The following is a 19,896-nucleotide window of genomic DNA, read 5'->3' on the forward strand; positions in this document are numbered from 1 at the left end:
GGCACAAATGCACTGCAGTATGTTTGTCAGTTATTGAATGCATCACAGTTCAAATGCACTTTAGTTTATAATACTGATAATACCTTTATATTTTTATACTTTTACTTTAGTAGGATTTGGAATGCAGGATAAAGAAAATCTATATTTTTAAACCTTAAAAGAGCTTTTGTGAGGCAGAGACATGAGGTTTTCTTGTCTTGAAACACAAGTAATACATTCTCTGAAGGTTACCTACAGTACTCTTAATCATCTGAATCTGAAGCTCTAGACTCAAGGCACTCTCGTCGAGGCCCAATCAGTTACCACGGCAACGCCACCACGATTAGTCAAACAATACACACACAACAGCCAAACACCAAAAAACAAACGTGTAGTTAAAAAAAACGTCCACAGAAGAAGAAACCGACCAAACATTTATTTAACAGAGGTCAAAGTCAGCAGAGCGAGGATGTCACCGTCACAGTGGCTGCAGCGTTATTAGACCTGCACCGGAGAAACCACCTGCTTCTTGTAAAGCAGCAATGCAAATCATGCATGACATAATACTGCGTGTGTGTGTGTGTGTGTGCGTGTGTGTGTGTGTGTGTGTGTGTGCATGCGTGTGTATGTAGGTGTGTGTGAGAGGCTCTGAGGCTCTGTGTTTTATCTTCTGTCCTTTTTCATTAATCCTCTGTGCGTTTGGACGTCTGCCTGCACAAACTTTGTCAATCAGGCTTTAGCTGCATTTAAACAAAGGCTTTACAGCAGAGTCCAGTTTATACTGAAGAGTCATGATCAAGCACAGACAAGCAGCTCTGCACTGTAAAAAAATACAAAAAACAACAACACCATCAATTCTTTGTTTGTTTGTGTCCATCGTCACAAAATATGCTACAGGGCATCTTTTCTTTTTGTACATTTTATTAAATAAATTAAAATATCAAAGTAACTCATGGCGTAACATTTACTAAACGTGGACTCAAGTCTTGAATGTATTGGACTCGAGTCAGACTTGCGTCACAAATTTGATGACCATCGACTCGACTTGACAAAATCAAAAAAAAACTTGCAACTTGACTTTGACAACAATGACTTGTGACTTCACTTGGACTTCAGCCTTTTCACTTGAAAATACTTGAGACCGTCACCGAAGCCCACATAGTAAAAAATATGTTATTTAAAAAGTGTGCAACCAATCAATTAATTTCCTGAATCCACTAACATTAACGTTCTTCATTCTCAGAAAGTCAACAGCAATTCTCCAGGTCCACTATGTTTGAACCAATCTGACAGCATCCAGTCAAGTTTCAGGAGAAGAACCATGAAGAACTAACGGAGAATATTATACCAAAGATCATATTGTAACAAAAAATGATTTATGCAAAAAGTACGGGTTGAAAAACACAGACTGATACACAAATATTGCATTTGGTATTACAATTGGTTAAGAATGAAATATAACTTGTTTATGTCTTGAAACTCAAAGTTTAGGACTTGGGACTTGACTTGGGACTTGACTTGGGACTTGACTTGGGACTTGTCAGTCTTGAGTGCAAGACTTGAGACTTACTTGTGACTTGCAAAACAAGGACTTGGTCCCACCTCTGATACTAGAAATACTCAGATGTTGTACTTGCGGTAAGCAAAAGTAGTAATACCACAAAGAAGAAACACTCTGTTACAATTAAAAGTCCTGTGGTTAAGAAAAAAAAAGTATATAAAAGTAAGAATACAAAAGTTTTAGCATCAAAATATACATAAATTGCAGTACTTGAGTGAATGTACTTAGTTCCTTTCCAACACAATTGAAAGATTATTTATTTCAAGAACATGTTGATTTTTTTGTGAAGTATTTGAAGTCCTTCAAATTGAAACACAAAATATGTTTTCGGTCTATCATTACATGGTATTATGCTGAGTAAAGGATCTGAGTACTTTTTCTGTCATATTCTGCATGAGCTTTACTTTGGAGTATTATTACACGTTGGTACTGCTACCTGTGCTTGGACTAAATAAAAGATCCGAGTACTTCTCCATCCGTATTCTGAGTGACTTTTACTACTACTTAGTATTAATACACAGTGGTACTGGTACCATTACAAAGATCTATAAGTACTTCCTCTACCAAATTCTAAGGGATTTACACTTCTACTGGAGTATTATTACACAGTGGTACTAGTACCATAACTTATCTAAGTAAAGTATCTCATTCTGCGCAACGTGTACTAATTTACACACAATGTTACTGCTAGTAAAATATCTTATAATATACTTTATCGCTATATTGTGAGTCAAATTGCCTTAGCGTCGTTTTTTACAGTGTAGAAGAGAGCTGGCGATGAGAGGGAGGTGGAGGGAGGGGGGGAGGGTGAAAAGAGGAGGAGGAGGAGGAGGAGGAGGAGGAGGAGGATGGTCCTGCTGTCAGACACAGATGAGAATACAGCGGCAGGTTTCAGCAGGGCACCGCAGATTAGATAATCACATTTATTCTCTCCTTGGGGAGCAGCGGGGACCAATGGAAGCGGAGCGACGAGTTGAGGACGAAAGAAAAAAGAATAATTGTATTGTAATTTAATCCAACTCCAGAGCTGCCGGACAGACGACGTGTGCAGACCGGAGATGCTGAACGGACACACGGCGAGCCTGCAAACTTCAGAGTGGATTTATGAACTGTGACAATACTCCTGCTGGTTTCTGAGCTTCAGTTTATTAATAACAATAATATTAACTACTATGGCTTAATTAGTGTGGAGCGTCTTAATTATAGCAACAGATGAGAAAATGCACGGGACAAATAACAGAGACATTAAAGAGCTGAGGCAGCACACCTGCGCCCTTTAAGGTGAGTGAATAAACGACTTGCATTTAAATGACACAGCGGCCATTATTTAAATAACAGGGATTTGTCTTTATCTGATTTCTGATTCCAATTAAGTCAAACCTCGGAGTGTAAAGACTTCACGCTCTACTGCTGATAGGTTTTACATTGACTCTATGAAACAGTTCAGTTTAATGAAGATTATTTCTCTTTTAATAATGTTAATAATGTTATTTATTTATAATAATGTCTTAGGTTTGGACAAAGCCAACAGGTGTCCCTTTGGGCTCTGGCATTTCTCAATCGATTCATGTAGAAAGTAATCAGCAGATGAATCCATAATGAAAATGATCAGAATGAGCTCTACCTCAACCAGCTACAGCAGTAAAATCCTGCTTTTACATTAAAGCATGAGTAATAATAATTTAATGACATAGTAATTAATAGTAGACTACAACAGACACAGAAGTATATTTTACCGATAACATACTTTTACTAGCAGGACTTAACAGAGTATTTTCACAGTGTGGTATTTTTACTTAAATAATCTGAATAATTCCTCCACCATCTTGATATTATAATTATTCAAAAGTTGGTATTGGGACAGATAGTTGTATCTGTATAAATCTGGAGTATATGTGCAGTATATGTGGAATCATTTTGAAAGTCTACATTTGGAAAGAATAATTTTGCTTATTATTATTTTTACTTAATGTTGGAAGTCCTGCATTCATAGTTTTATTCAAATATAAGTACAGAATTAATGCAAAATGTACTTAAAATCATCAAGAGTAGAAGTATTCAGGCAGTAGAGTGGCCTCTTTCAGAGTGTTTTATATTATTATTGTTATTATTAACACCGGTACATTAATGTGTAAGCAGCAGTTTAATAGTGCAGCTGGTTCAGGTGAGGCTCATTTTAACTACATGCTGTTGGGTAATTCTGTTTTATTCACTTTATTTTATAGACTGATGACATGTTTAGTGTGTAAACTTTAAATCTGCGACGTCATTTGTAACTATGGCTGTCAAATACATTTAGGGGAGTAAAAATTACAATATTTACCTCTGAAATCTAGTGGAGTAGTAGCAAAATACTTCACAATGAATCTCAAGTACTTGACTTGAGTAAATGCACTTGGTTCATTTCCACCACTGACCTTCAGCATCTTACCAGGAAGCTTTCAAGGATCCACCTGCTGGAGAAAATATGGAAGAACAATGTTTTTGAGAATGTCAAAATTACATATTATTCCATTTGAATTAAAGAAACATGTGATAATCATTATGTCATTATAGTAGTAATAAAGCAGGACTAATGTAGTAACCGAAGCACAGTTGATGATGGTAAACACCACATGGTGGCATTGCGGTGAAATGAAAAATAGATTCGTCCTCTGTATGTAAAATGTTCAATATTATCAGAATCTAATTCCAAAGGTTTCTTTAAAACAAACAGCCTACAAGCCGCACAATAGAGGACAACGATATGTCCATGAATCAATGCACCTGCAGATCAAGTTAAAACATAGAAGAATTAACAGTAGGTATTAATAGGTATGAAAAGGATTTACTCTTTGGTGCTCACAGCATTTAAACATTGCATTCAAAAGAAGTCAACAGCAACATTTATTTCTGGGCCCAATTTCTGGCCTCCGTGCAGAGGAGCTGGAAACCTTGAAGAGTGTTTATTATCAGTTTTACTGTTTGTAAAGCTGGTTTGATGTCAATTCATCACCAGATTATAGCTGACATTTTTACAAAATCTATATTTTCTATCTTGTCTATCAGTAAAAAACATTCATAGAATTAGTGTTATACTTTCGACAGTTTTCATGGGACTATTTCTTTGGAGTCTGCCCTTGAAGCTCAGGTAGATATCTATTTCCATTAAACACCTTTTTAAGGATGTCAGCTTGAAACAGAATTTGTAGTTTCAGGAGCTTTTTCAGTTATGCCGGCTTGTCGTCCTCAGACATCGTAACCTCTCCGGCTCGTTCACACCCCGATGTCACACCAGAGTCTGTGAGAGTTTGTAAGGTCACTCAGCGATGTTGACAATGTCACTAGAATCCAGACATGAATTGGTGTGAAGTCCACTCAGAAGGGTGTCAGGGCTAAAAGTGGGGGGCTAAGATATTTTCTTCTTTTTTTTCAGTGAATTGTGATTTACAAAAGCCCATTACATGTAGTGTGCTGATTCTTAGTTCTTAATTAGTCAATCATTCAATGAGTGTTAAGAGCTGGAAACAATGTGGCGAACATAGAGTGTATAACATGTGGACGTATTCTCTGTGACGTCACCCGTAGGTTTCTTAAGGCTCCAGCCTAACCTTAACAAATGGGTAAAGAGGTGGATTGTCGTTGGAGGTGAGACGGCACCTGTAACTCAAAGCGACCACTCCATCAATTATGCCTCACTTTTAGACTTAATATAATTTAAACAAGTGAGTTATATAAAAATGTACTCCCCCTACAGTTGTTATGAACAGGGAAATTAGCCACAGAGACCAAAACCCTTTTTTGTACCAGGCTGTAAACCTGTTTATTTGTGCTCTAAAGTTTGGCATTTTAACATGGAGGTCTATCATTGACGCGCTTTTGGAGCTGCTGCCAATCGGCCTCAATGGCCAGCTGCAAAAAAAAAGAAGCTTCTGTAAAACTTCACATCAAACTGCAAAAAGTGTCAATTATTACTCTTTATATTGTAAATTTTAAATGCAATTATGTTTTGTCCTGAATTAGCTTGTGCACATTTTGGATCAAGGATAAATTTAAGAATCAGGATCAACAGTTAGATAGAAATGGGTGTCATCTGCATAGTAATGAAAGTCAATGAATGTTGATCCTTACTGGTACTACACCAAAAAATAGGGGACCCAGGGCAGAGCCTTGTGGTACTCCATATGAAATGCCAGTTTGCAATGAGGTATTAAACTGAGACAATTCAAAGGTAGTATTAACAGAAAAATAGTTTCATAAGGACTTGACGTACAAAAGATTGATCTTTTATTGTAATTTGTCATTACAGCTTCTCTAAGGATCCTCCTTCTAACTTCCTGTCAACTGGATATATAAGAACCTATTCCATCCCGTCACATACACTGAAGCCAGCATGCCCATCATCAGCAATGCCAACCACGACTTCAGCACCTACTCAATCAGCAGTGACGACAGCAGCCTCGACCAATTCTTCACCGAGATCCCGGAGACTGAGACCATCAAGGGCGTTTACTTCCAGCGTGCCCAGCTCCTTCGAGACCCCAAGGCTTCATACGTTGTCGACCACACCCTGCAGGTTCTCATCAATGTCGGGGGCAACCGCTACACCTTCCCCTGGAGCACCTTGGAGCAGTTCCCCCAGAGTCGTCTGGGACGTCTACGTTTCTGCACCACCCCAGAGGAGATCGCACGACTCTGCGACGACTACGACGAGACGTGCCAGGAGTACTTTTTTGACCGAAACCCGACGGCCTTCAGGGTCATCCTCAACTTCTTGGCCGCGGGGAAACTGCGTCTGCTTCGGGAACTGTGTGCCGTGTCACTACACGATGAGCTTAACTACTGGGGTGTGGACCCGAGCCATATGGAGCGCTGTTGCCGCCGTCGCATGAACACCCGTGTGGAGGAGGTGGCCGAGCGAGAGCGTAAGGAACATGAGTGGAGGCAGAAGAGGGTGATGCTGAAGAAAAGCACCACAGAGACCAAAAAGGGCTATCACAAACTGACCTGGATGCTTCGAGAGGTGGTGGAAAACCCTCAGTCGGGGTTGGCTGCGAAGATGTTCGCCTGCCTCTCGGTGGTCATGGTACTGGTCACCGTCATCAGCTTGTGCATCAGCACCATGCCAGACCTCAGAGATGAAGAGACCAGGGTGCGTATGAAGCTGAAGAAAGTCTGACGTAACATCCTGTTAAACCTGTTTTACACACATTAATCATTTTCTCTGTTAACAGGAAAATACATATTACAGTGAAAAGAGGTATCAAGTGATACTAAATAAGTAAATTAACCAAAACATCATTATATTATGTGCTAATTATATTTTCTGAAGCTGCACTAATCAACATCTATATACAGTATAGTGATGAATTCTGCAGGTTCTCCTTCAGTTCCTTGTCTTCATTGTCTGGCATGCAACTTTACGGTTTTGTTTTTTTCACTCCATACACTCATCAGCGTCATTTTAAGCCAAAAACCACTGATGAGCACCAAACGACAGACACCGTTAGCAACAAGCTGGTGATGACAGTGGAGCAGCTAAAGAGTCAGATATTATTCTCAGGTGTTGCTGGAAATTAAAAGCTAAAAGGAGAATGAATGAAAATGCAACTACAAATGAATGCTCTGTGACACATTTAATCATTGTAATTCTTCAACAATACAATTTACCTTACATATACCTTATATATATTTTTAGTTTTTACAGCTTTTTCAAGTCAACAGTTAATAATCATAGGCAAGAATGAAATGAAATATGTCCTGTGTGAAATGCAATTAATAAGTGAACCCATAATAAAACATTTTAAAGGTCAATTCAATAAAAATAGATAAATATGTCACTGCAGTAAGAAGACAGGTAACATCTCAAGAATAAAAGCCAAAGTCTGGGTTATTTGTAAAGCTTAAAGGTTTTAATAAAGTATAAGTATATTAATAATTCCTCTCAATCAACGCAGGAAGGCATCCAAGAGGAAGCTACAAAAATGGTGGACTACTAAAAAAAATGCAGATAGAAGAAGGCGAAAGGCCAAGTGGACTAATTTAATTCCAACACGAGAGTGAATCTGTGGCTGGCTTTCACTTTCCCTGCAGTATGTGATGCTGCAAGTGGTACACTGAGCCATGCTCTAGCAACCGTGGTCAGGTGCACTTCTAGTGTCATTGAGCCGAGGGGAAGACGGGCCAATGTTTAATGAGTTTACAAACAGCAGGTGACAATTCGTGCATAGCACGCCTTTAGGGGTGGAGAGAGGATATGAAATGACTTTTGCCAATGTACATGTCAAATCACAGATTTCTGCTGTTGTCTGAGTCAATAGAAGCAGACAGGCTGTAGAAATGATTGTTTAAATAACTGTCAGTGTAAAGAGGCTGGTGATTATGTTTCTAAGCCGGACACGGTGGATTGATTTCTCCCTGATGTATGTGCAGTCAATCGCACAAATCAAGACACGAGAAAAATCAAAGCATGAATGTGTTCAGTTCAGAAGCTGAAAAGCACAACACTGTTGTTCAAACTGTGTCGAGATTGAACTGGAGTTGTGGTTCTAAAGGAAAGCCAATTTCCCTTTTAATTTCTGGAAACCAGTGTTGTTTTTAGTTTGGAGTCTGGCAGACATCTACAGTTGAATGTTGGCCAGCTGGTTTAACTTTGACAGAAGAATAATGCTGATAAAAAATTAGATGGGAGGTGAACGTTGGCTTGTCAAAGAAAGAAAATGAGCACGAAATTGTGGTAATTTAGGAATCAATGGCTCCTTGACTTCAGACTGAAGTAGCTATAATTGTTCCACTTTTTCAGCTGTTGTTAACGAGCATGTGGCTGCTCGCTCATATGGAAATGGAAACCTACAAAACAGTCTGAAATATGCATTTGACAACATTATGCATTTCATTTTATTACTCTGCTAATGTTAGCTCCACAGGTTTTTAAGCACAAACGTTATAGAAACGTATATCTCTAACGTTACACCACGGTCACATGAGCGCAAGCATAAACAACAAGCTGTGAAGGCGGACTAGTGATGACTTTTAGTCGTCTCATTTAGCCACTTGTTAGCAACTGCCTTTTTAGAGACGCTCAAAAATCGCAAAATGCATATTCATGTCGTAGAACAAAGTGTTAAAATATATTGTTAACCACAGACATTATTTCAGGCGTCTAACCAAAATAACATAGACTTCAAGACGAGGGAACTGGAAATGCAAAAATGTGGACACATGACTATACTGTATATCAGAAGTGGACGTAGTCATTGTGACATCACTCATTGGTTTGTGGACTGATATTTTGAAGCCTTGAGTTCGTCTCCATCTTGGATTACGACCGCTGCCATGTTGTTTTTCTTGCAACCGATAAACAGAAGTGACCATATTTGGACTGAGGAGGAGTGAAATAGAGATGCCATATACGATTCTGGTAGCGGCAGCGACCTGTCAATCACAGTAGCCCCGCCCTAAAGCATCCCCTGCTTTATGGTCTGTTTGACTCTAAATGGACCATAATGTACTAAATGAACATCATGCTGTATTGAAGAAGACTTGAAACTAGAGATTGAGACCATAAACTCATGTTTACAATGTTTACTGAGGTAATAAATCAAGAGAGAAGTAGAGTCATTTTCTCATAGACTTCTATACAACCAGAGGAGGCGCCCCCTGCTGGACACTAGAGAGAATGCAGGTTTCAAGACTCGCGCATCGGCTTCATTTAGCAGAGTCGGAGGTTGCTGCCTGGACTTTATCCTGCAGCACTCCATTAAAACTACTTCAGCACCACGGACAGCGCCATGGATTCATCAACACACTGCACAGTTAGGCTACCGATATTTCATAGCCGTGGTCGGGACCACAGAGTCTAACTTGTAAAGACCTCAGTCAGATAAAGGATCAATGATGCAGGTAGACTAGATTAAGATATTGAATTTAACAACCTCTCTGTCCCTGTTCTCTCTCTGCTAATGAAGAATGGAGAGGAGGAATGGCAGGATAACAAGGGCCATGCATTTTGGTTGTTTTCTTCACGAAGTGTTTAGCTTCTGGACATGTTGTGGGGTGACGTCACTGTGACTACGCGCACTTCTTATATACAGTCTATAGCTGGACCTAGCGACAGGTACCGACAGGTAATGCTAGGCTATGGTTCATCTCTGTTTGGTGGGTGAGGTTAACACACCGTCAATATTCAAGTGAAAGTTTAATATCCTATAAAATGGAAATAAAAGTGATAGAAAAGCCAAGTGCAACATTACATTGTACGGTTGATTAAATGTACTTATAATGTTCCACCAGCTTTTCTTGAGCTGCGTGGATGTTGAGACGTTAGCTTTATAAGCTAACAGCCAGACAAAGATGTGGAAAGTTCAGATAAAGTTTACCCTCATTTCCTTAATACTACTTCCTATAAACAAATAATTCACTTATTTCTGGGAGTTATGTTCCCTTTGGTAAGACAGCATACATATCTCTAGATTAAAAGTATTGATTTATACACTCAATGAAACCTGCCTCAGGCTTTTCTTGTCAGTAAACAGAAGATGATGTTGTGCTGGAAAAGTGTTGCAGAAGGTCATAATTTCAGCTTTAGTAATTGTTACGAACATTTCTCGTCTCTTGTTTTCTGCGTAATTCAGTCGGCTTCCAAAGTCAAATGGAAATAGATTTTCTTTCCTATTTTATTGACTGACCATCCACATTCAACATGCACTTACTTTTTTTTGGACATCCTGTGCCAATGAAATGTCGTACTAGCTTGGGTAAAACATCAATAAAAGTGCTGTGTAGTTAGAAAGAAGCTTTTTACTTTATGGAGGCACATAAAGTTGAAACGAAAGTGGGCACAATTAACAATACAATAATATGTGGAGGGCACATTGTTTTTTCAGGGACAAGGTTGTTTATCTGTTGTTTTTCTGCCATTTAAATGCAAGGCATTTAAAGCTGCAGGGTATTTCTTGTCCAAGGTTCATTGATTTTGCTGTGAAAATATCTGCTGCAACCAAAATCTGTTGTTCTCAGGGGCATAGTTCTACAGCATAATGCATTGAAATGAAAATCAAGAACAAGAAAGAGCAACATTTTATCTTTAAATTCAAATGATTTAGTAAACGGACTAATTTAAATGGTTAAAAACGATGGAGCAAAACATAAAGTATCTTCTTTAAACTTAAATTGATTGTAGAAAAGTTGTCAAATTAGTTTGACGACAAAAATGTGACAGTAAGACTTAAAGGGACAGGTCACCCCAAAATCAAAAATACATATTTATCAACCTAGATTGTTTTGGTATGAGTTGTCTAGTTTTGCAGATATCTGCTATCGGTTATTTGAGGGAACTGTCCCTTTAACTCCACAATCTTCAATTTATTCACTTTAAAAACAATTATATTGATATTATCCTTTTATTAATGTTCCTCTTGTATTCATTTTACAATGATTTTTTTTTATGTGGAGTTATGTGTATGCATATGTATACATATGTATATATACTGTATGTGTTTACATCTGTACTGTATTTGTGTATATCCTATTAGGTTTCATATACATTTTATCATGAAAACTATTTACTATCTATAAATCTACTATTCAGTGCTTAATGGAACTTTGACTAAAAAGAACATGGAGAAGAACTGTCGTACCAGAAGCTGAGATATTCTGTCTTTTACTGTTATCCCTCTGGGTCCTATATTTCCCACAATGCAGTCTGCCCGAGTACCATAACAACAGATAATTATGCAGAGTTTTTATCATAAATTCGAGGGCTCAAAGACCAAGGTCAAGTTATTTTCTCAGAGTCCTCCAGATCCACAGAAGATGTTCAACAATTGCTTTCACAGGCTGAGTAACAAGTAACCTGATCGTGTATGTGTGAAAATGGCGAAGTGACCCTTTAAAGTGTCTTCTCGTCACAGTGCGTCTCTGTGTGTCTGCAGGGCGAGTGCTCCCAGAAGTGTCAGAGCATGTTTGTGGTGGAGTCCATCTGTGTGGCGTGGTTCACTTTGGAGTTTCTGCTGCGATTCGTCAACGCTCAGAGCAAGCTGGCCTTCGCTCGCGGCCCCCTCAACATCATCGACGCCATCGCCATCCTGCCGTACTACGTGTCCCTGGTCGTGGATGTCAGAGATGAGTCGCAGGAGGACGTCTTCATCGTGGGCGCCGGCAGAGGCTATCTGGACAAACTGAGTCTGATCCTGCGCCTGCTGCGGGCCCTGCGGATCCTGTACGTGATGCGGCTCGCCCGCCACTCTCTGGGCCTGCAGACGTTGGGGATGACCATGCAGCGCAGCATGAGGGAGTTCGGCCTGCTGCTGCTGTTCGTCTGCGTGGCCGTGACCCTCTTCTCGCCTCTGGTCCACCTGGCGGAGAGCGAGCTGGCGCCGTTTGCCGCCACGCACCCCCAACACAGCTTCAGCAGCATCCCGGCCTCCTACTGGTGGGCCATCATCTCCATGACCACGGTGGGATACGGCGACATGGTGCCACGCAGCATCCCCGGACAGATAGTGGCGCTGACCAGCATCCTGAGTGGCATCCTCATCATGGCGTTCCCCGCCACATCCATATTCCACACCTTCTCCCGCTCTTACCAGGAGCTGAAGCAGGAGTACGAGCAGCTGTGGAAGGAGGAGAGAGGCGAGGAAATAGCCGCCGAGTCGGAGGAGAGTTGGTCCAAAATCAATTTGTCACCAAACAAGTTCACGTCTGTGTCCAACGAAAATAATGACGGGCTGATTTCAAGCAAGAGACATCAATCCACAGTTCCATCGACAGCTTTCTAATGGATCGTGAAGAGAGCAGTGAGACACCTTCATTCAGTTATTATGTGTTAGAAATGGTGACAACATACTCTATCCTATATAAGCACATTTAGACCGTTAAGGACTGTTATATTATGGACAGTGTGTAACACTTAAAAGTTCTTGTCTGTTCATGTCCAAACTATATAATACTTATCAGGTTATATTAAGCTTTTTTTTAAATTCATATCAGCAAATAAATTACACACAAACCTTTACTGAAAGTAGTACAGAAATCTGAATTATTTTATTTGTGTAGGAAAATATATAATCTATAATCTTACTGAAACTATGTGCACATTTTCACAAAGAAGTATACATACACATATATGTTAAATACGATTTAATATTTACCAGCGTTGATAGAGACACTCGTGCTGTATAAACACCAAACGTTGATACAAGGCTTTTTTCATTTGGCGTTAGCCGACATTTTTCTAAGTTTGATGCATTTATGTTTTTGTTCCAGTCAGAAAGAAGAAGCTTGTTAGCCTAGCTTGCTAACGTTAGCACTGATTCCCATTAGACGTTAAGGTCTCTAGCTAGCATTAGCCATCTCTCTCACATCATGGTCCAGTTGTGATAATAATTGTATACACACACACCCACATAGCATTAGCTGGCAGCCATTAGCAATTTTGTTCCAGTCAGAAAGATATAGCTTGTTAGCCTAGCTAACGTTAGCGCTGATTTCCCACTACTTTAGTTTTCGTTCATGTTACGTAATTTTAAAAGGGAAAAAGGAGTGTTTTTTCGAACACGGGGCCATGTCGGGTAGAGATCGACTTGAACACAGTCAGTGTTTCTTTAACCCTTTAGCAAATTGTTTTATTTATTAACGGTTATCAAATAACAAAAACTAAAGTTAATTGTCATATTCAATCTTTATTTAAGTAAAGGAGTTTTGCCCACATCCTTTAACACCAACCAAGTAAACTCCTGTTTCCAGGATAGTTGAAATGCGCATTGTACATTGCTTGTAAACATTCTCTACCCACCGCCATTTTCTGGACAGTGCCTGATCGGTACTGCACACGTTTAACTCTCAACAGAGATGAGAAGGAAGCGAGATTGCTCACTCCTCAGATACTTCCATCATCAGCTCCGGAGAAAAAAAAATGTGTTTACTAAGTCAATGGCTAGATTCAGCAGCCCAACGTGGCATTTTACTTGCTTCTGACAATCCTTATTGTTGAGCCCTGCAATCTCACTACAGATGAATTAATACAATTCAAAATTCTTCTTATTTGTATTTACAATTTTGGCCCAAAAAGTGCAAACACACAAAGAGGAGATTTGCATTCTATTGACATCTTAGAAAAAATAATCTTAACTTCATTTCGACTTTAAAGGAAAAAACAATTAATTAGAACTTTTATTTTCTAATTTTGATGTTGTTTGCAGATTAAATGAGTAATTTAGAAAACCATGAGGGTAGATGAACACAAACGTAAGTAACAATACAGAGAAACAAATACAAGCACAAACAAAACAAGTCACTTTGTCCATTACTTCACTGTTTATTTTATGTTTGTATTTCAATCACACGTCTAATGAACGTGTTGCTTTCACGCCACCAACTCTCACATCTTTGATGTTGGGAGTGTCCTTAAATGCACCATCATGCTGCATTATCAAGTGACAATGATTTCTGCGCAAGTGATGGTGACAAAATCTTCACTGTGAAAGATTTCACCGAATACGTGTCCCGTCTCTGTCGGTTAATTTTCAAGTGGATATCAGTTTGCTGTCTGGAAGGTAGGAAAGTAATTTAAACACCTTCGGTTTGCTGTGGAAAATCACGAGCAGCCGTGTTTAAGACGTGTATTTAATGTGTAGATTAATGTCATAATCTTGTTGCTCTTCTTGTCTCGCTGTTTGTCCAACCAGGCACTTTTAAAATTGACAATAAAATCTATTGCTGTTATTTTTAACTGCCTTAGCGTATGAATGGTTTGTTCACTCTGCTTGAAAGTCATGAAAGTAGTTCTCGACAAAGGAACCTCATACTGTAGCTCCTGACCTTGAAGCACTAGTTTAACTATTTAAAGTTACAACAAGCAACGTTCATTTTATGTCGGTTTTGTCGGTCCCCGTGGACGAAAGCGGGATCACCAGATCACCAGACTCCCTTTAAGAAACCTCTCATTCTACTGCAGCAAGGTCTGACAGTCTGCCCCTCTCAGTCTTGGTTCTCCCGTGCCTCCCTTCCCCCCAGCAGGTCCAGCAATACGTCCTCGGTCTCCAGCAGCGTGGTGTCGGTGTTGGCTCCCAGAGAGGAGGAGCTCTGCTCCTGGAGGAGGAGGAGGAGACGCTGCTGCTGCCGGGAGCTGAGCTCTCCTCCTCCCTCCGGAGCTCCGACTGCAGCGCCTCAGACTAACTTTAAAGAACCCCACAGAACCCCCCCGCTGACCTCAAGATTGAAAGAGACTGTGGTAGTGTAATGTAATTTCTTATCTTTACCTAATAAATTTACATTACACTCATTTAGCAGACACTTTTATCCAAAGCGATTTACAATTCAGAGTCTATCACATTTCTACACCGTAGGCACAGCTACGGGAGCAATTTTGGGGTTAAGTGTCTTGCTCAAGGACACATCAACATGCGACTAGCGGAGCCGGGGATTGTAACCGCCGACCCTCTGATTGAAAGACCGCCCTGCTATCCACTTAGCCACAGTCGCCCGTTTACTGAGATGAGTTGATTGAGTTGAACATTAATAGCTATAAACTGTGCAGCACATCTGTTTCATGCCCTGTATTGGAGCCATGATAAACTGCATCACTCCTATCTAATAAAATAAATCTAATTTAATGCAAACAAACAGAAATCATCTTTACATTCAGTGTTACTCACCATTGTGTGTATCCTTGAGGTCCAACAAATGTGTTTCCTTTGCATTAAACATTTGCAAAGCTGATTTTTTATTAAAAGTTTCAACGCTGAATTGTTTGCAACCGTTTATAAGCTCTTCTTCTTCACTTTGCCGGCACATTGCTGCATTTCTTGTCACATTACCACCACGGTGGTGGTAATGTGACAAGGTGGTATAGGTGGTGCCACCGCCTATAGATCAGCGGGATAGAGTGAAACCATTTGCAGGAGTGTGTATTATGTCATTCATGTACCCACTTTTAAAAATACTGCTCCGTAGCACTACTAAAAGCATTTAATGCATACTGTACATGTGAGGATTAGATGTATTTAATATATAACTTCAGCTTTAACAATCAAAGAGGAACATTATAATGGCTATAATGATAAAAATACAACATTGTGAAAATACTACAAAAGTAAAGTAAGTATTATCAGCAAAATGCATCTGAAGTAAAAGTACTGATTCAATAAAATGTTAAAAATGTAGTGAATTAGAAAGTACAATATATACCTCTGAGATGTAGCACTCTAAAAAATACAATATATACCTCTGATATGTAAGTAAATAGTACAATATCTAGCTCTAAAATGTAGTGGGGTAGAAGTGTAAAGTAACATAAAAAGGAAATAGGAACTGCAAAGTACCTTGAAGTTGTAATTACTTGAGTAAATGTACTTAGTTACATTCCACCTGTCATGATGTGACTTATTTGCATTCTAATAACTGGGATATCATAGTATTTTAACTATCATTCTGACATTTGACAATTGACGACAGCATTTATCATTTTTCCCTCGGACAGAATTATTATTTAAATGAATGCTGAAGTGAAGATTTATCAGTTCGTGTGCACGGTTTGTCCTCTGATGCATTTGAAACCAAGCAAACTCTCCTCGCGCTGACATCTGCTGTTGGTGTTTGTGGAGACAGATGGAGTGTTTTTGAAGGGCCTCTTTCTGTCGCCGCAGAACTTCTTCAAACACTGTTGCTGGCATGGTTACTTTCACTCAAACCACAAACAATGGAGACATTGTAAATTCACCAACAGTCACTTGTTCTTGTCCGCCACCACCTCTTCTTTTTCCCTCCAACCTGCACCCCCCCGCTGTCCTCACAGAGGAGGACAAAAACCTCAAACAAAGGAAGGGAATTACGGGATTGATTTGCAAAGTGCCCTTCATAACCTCATCAATAAATACAGCCATTAGCGAAGGAGAACTGTGAGTAAATCAGCATCAAATCACACATTTTTAACATCATAAAGAGAATTAAGTTGACATCTCTTGTTGAAAACACCGTTTACTCGTCATCAGATGTCAAATGATACTCAACATCAGTGGTAGAAAGTAACTAAGTACACTTACTAAAGACTTGCTCTTCCCTTCTCGAAGGGAAATATATTGGATTTTGTCTCTGCTCCATTTATGTGAGAACTTACTTTTGCAGATTGAGATTGAAAATACAAAATATAATCAACAAATACATTATGATGTATTATTTTGAATATTCTCCATATTCTTTGTAACTTGAATGTGAATAGGAATGTGTCTTCAACTTCTATTCTATTTGTATGGGTAGCACGCTAACACGCCAAACTAAGATGGGAACAGCGTTCTCGCAGTCCTTACATCTTCTTTGAACACTTGGTCTCTGCAGTGGTAGACGCCGGCTTCTTAAAATCTTCCAACAGTTTCTTCGCCCAGTCCCAATCAGGATCGACACAAAACTCCTTCTTGCATACAGTTGTGATTCTGTAAGAAACACACACATGTTGTACATTGTTAGAAACACAGCGGTAAAGCAAGTATTCAGGTCATGTACTTGTACATAAGTGTTGTAATCGATACTTTTACAACATGGTGAGGTTGTTCTGTTATTTTGCATACCCTCATTGATTTAAATGAGGTGGACAAAATAATAGAAACACAATACAGGTCAACATCCTTATAATAATTGTAATCAAAACAAACTGGACATTGTAACCTTCGTGAATGAGGATTTGTTGCAGGACTGTATTATTAGACTGCTGTACCTAATACAATTATAACTGAGTGCATAATAAATGATCAGCTTATTATCACAATAGCAACCATTGTTAAACAGTTGTAGCTTGTCGAGGTAGAGCTCTCTTTAACTACTTTGTATATGTAGTTTAATCTGTAATAGAGCTTCATATTTTGTCACATGTATGTAAAATAGGAATCTCCAAAGCTACCAGAGTAGCTGTAAATGCAATGATGCAAAAGGTACAATATTATCCTTTGAATTGTAGTTGTGGAAATATAAAGTAGCAGAAAATAGAAATAATTGAGTTTAAGTACATAAGGGGAGACACTACAGGTGAACAGGGTAAAATATGAACTAATAGATATCACCATGAAACTTCACCAGTTCATTACTGACATTAAGAGGATTATTTTTTGTATTACAAGTTTTATGAAATGTTCTGTTTAAATATACCCATGAGGCATTATCTGATCAAATATGTGCTAATTTGCATCAATTTCCAGAACAGAAATTTGAATATTGAATATCTCTTTGTATGATTCCTTAAATCAGAAAATACTGTCAAGAGTTATTTAAAATAATCTGTTCTCCATGTTTTTATTATTAAATGTATAAATGAGTCTCTGAATGCTGTGTGAACAAACCCCTCTGCGTTAACCTTCAGAGTACAGAGAGGAATGAAAGTGTAAAGTTTGGTGAATGTAAGAGCTGCTGAAGTGGAGATTTCTGGATCAGAGTCTGAGAACAAACTCATTTAGAGGAAACGTCCTTTAAAGAGACGTTTAGTTACATTACATTTTGACATTTTAAAGCTTTTCTCATTTGCAAGATCTTCAATGCAAAATACACCAGCAGTGCAACATAACATATGGTCAGATGTGCTGAGCATGAACAGGTGTGGACACTTACATGATGGATTTGGATCTGCAGTCACTCGGGGTCATCCCCACATGTGCCACCTTTCCTTTGGGAATGGGATTTCGATTGTAGCCTCGACAGCATCCGTCCCTCTGCACTGACAGTGCGACCGGTGCTGTGAACACAGATGCACACATTTAATACCTAACGCGGTTGAGACTGACGGCTCAAAGAGAAACCAAGCATGAGTTACTGACCGGCAGAAATGTGACCCAGGAAGCAGATCAGAAGAACGAGAGGCACCAGAGTCTTCATGGTTCAGAGTCAGAGGAGCTTCTGTTTGGATGAAAAGCCTTTAATCTTCTGTGTTAGAAACCTGCTCTGTGACCCCTTTATATACACAGCTCATGTCTCCATGGCCTTCCAGTTACCTTCTCAGAAAACAGCTGGTGCTTTCCCTCCTCTGTTTCCTCTTATTCTCTTTCCTTTTATACTAACATGTAGAACAATTCTGCAAAAAGCCATACACAGAATTCAATGTGGGCTTTCTACTGTCGCTTTCTTTTTTAGATCACGCAGGATATAACTGCTGAGATTAAGAAATGACTTTTAGCTGGAAAACAAACACAATAATATAAGTCTATCAGTCAATATGCGTTTGTAGCCAACATTACAAACGTAATGGATTTAATTAGAATAAAATCACTAATAACAGAACTGTGTAGTGATCATTAAACATCTACTCATACTTAACATGTCTGTGTCAAAAATGCTCATAAAATGATGTAGAAATATTATTTTACACTTAATCTTTTAAGTAACATCAGTCATGATCATAACTACCACGTATTCATTCATTGTCAGTATTTGCAGCCTTTAAATTAAATGCCACTGTTGTTTTTTATGTAAATAAATAATAACACATAAATTGAATTATTTTCTGTCCACTAAATACTACGGGGAGATTTATTCTTCACAGTCTGAGTTACGTCAGTTATCAGGAAGAACATCGATGTTGATGTATTGCAATAAACACTGCAGAGCTCCATTAATATAATAAATAATCCTGTACAGTATTTACCCCACAGGGCAAAGAACATGAAATGACTCAATCTGGTGGAAAATATTTAAAACTACATTTTAAAGCCAGAGGGCTCCAGATTGAAAGCCTCATAACAGAACACATGAATTTATATTGTTTTTAATGGGAAAATGTTTGTCCTGTCTGTATTTTGGCTACACAGTTTATTACGAACACACACTTGCCAAAACTTGTGCCATATTCATTAATACAGCCAACATGATCCCAAAATTAAAAAGCCCCAAATTCACCCCTGTGCAACACAAAGGTTAAGTACAATTTTGAAGTACTTTTGAGTAAATAAATACTTAAAAGGTCGACTGTCATTAAATTAATAAAGAAAAAGTAAAAATGTTGTTTAATATGTATTCTTAGATTTTATTATCTCAACTCATTCTAAATACTTTTGCGCTTTGCATTGTGTACACTCAAAAAATCAAGTATTTTCCAGTATGTGTACTTGGTGTACTAGATTTGATTATACTTCATTTTGTCACTTTACAAGCGTGAACGCGCCACATAATCAAAAGCTGCTCAGTTAGTGTGCTGCACAAAACTGTGACTCAGATTCAGAGTTTTCTGTTTCAGTGATTTAGTTGACTGAAGTAGAAGTTATAGTAGTAGTAGAAATTCTAGTACAATTATTAGGTAGTATGTAGAGGTAGTATAGGCTTACATCTAGACTAACAATAGCAGTATTAAATAACTAGGTATAGTAGTAGTAATCGTGGAAGTGTAGTAGTATCTGAAGTAG

The 19,896-nt window shown here is 38.8% G+C and overlaps 2 protein-coding genes across 3 annotated transcripts; one reads left to right on the plus strand and one right to left on the minus strand.

Moving 5' to 3' along the window:
* The first annotated feature begins 2,418 nt into the window (after positions 1-2,418).
* On the plus strand, positions 2,419-14,430 carry kcng4b (potassium voltage-gated channel, subfamily G, member 4b). Of its 2 annotated transcripts, none has more exons than XM_031848190.1 (3): positions 2,419-2,821; positions 5,829-6,671; positions 11,431-14,430. In XM_031848190.1, exons 2-3 carry the CDS (start codon positions 5,913-5,915, stop codon positions 12,295-12,297), a joined length of 1,626 nt encoding a protein of 541 aa, XP_031704050.1. In that variant the 5' UTR covers positions 2,419-2,821; positions 5,829-5,912; the 3' UTR covers positions 12,298-14,430. The 2 variants fall into 2 exon arrangements, with proteins under 2 accessions (XP_031704050.1, XP_031704053.1); XM_031848193.1 differs by having other exon boundaries at positions 11,452-14,430.
* Positions 14,431-15,680: 1,250 nt separating this feature from the next.
* LOC116384281 (C-C motif chemokine 22-like) lies at positions 15,681-18,488 on the minus strand. The gene is made up of 3 exons (XM_031848786.1): positions 18,319-18,488; positions 18,113-18,236; positions 15,681-16,947 (listed from the first exon to the last, which is right to left on the minus strand). The coding sequence occupies exons 1-3, from the start codon at positions 18,374-18,376 to the stop codon at positions 16,821-16,823; spliced, it is 309 nt and encodes a 102-aa protein (XP_031704646.1). The 5' UTR covers positions 18,377-18,488; the 3' UTR covers positions 15,681-16,820.
* Between the last annotated feature and the right edge of the window lie 1,408 nt (positions 18,489-19,896).

This window comes from Anarrhichthys ocellatus, unplaced genomic scaffold (genome assembly GCF_004355925.1).
Source record: "Anarrhichthys ocellatus isolate YVR2014 unplaced genomic scaffold, GSC_Weel_1.0 scaffold8, whole genome shotgun sequence".
In the NCBI taxonomy this organism is placed as follows: domain Eukaryota; kingdom Metazoa; phylum Chordata; class Actinopteri; order Perciformes; family Anarhichadidae; genus Anarrhichthys; species Anarrhichthys ocellatus.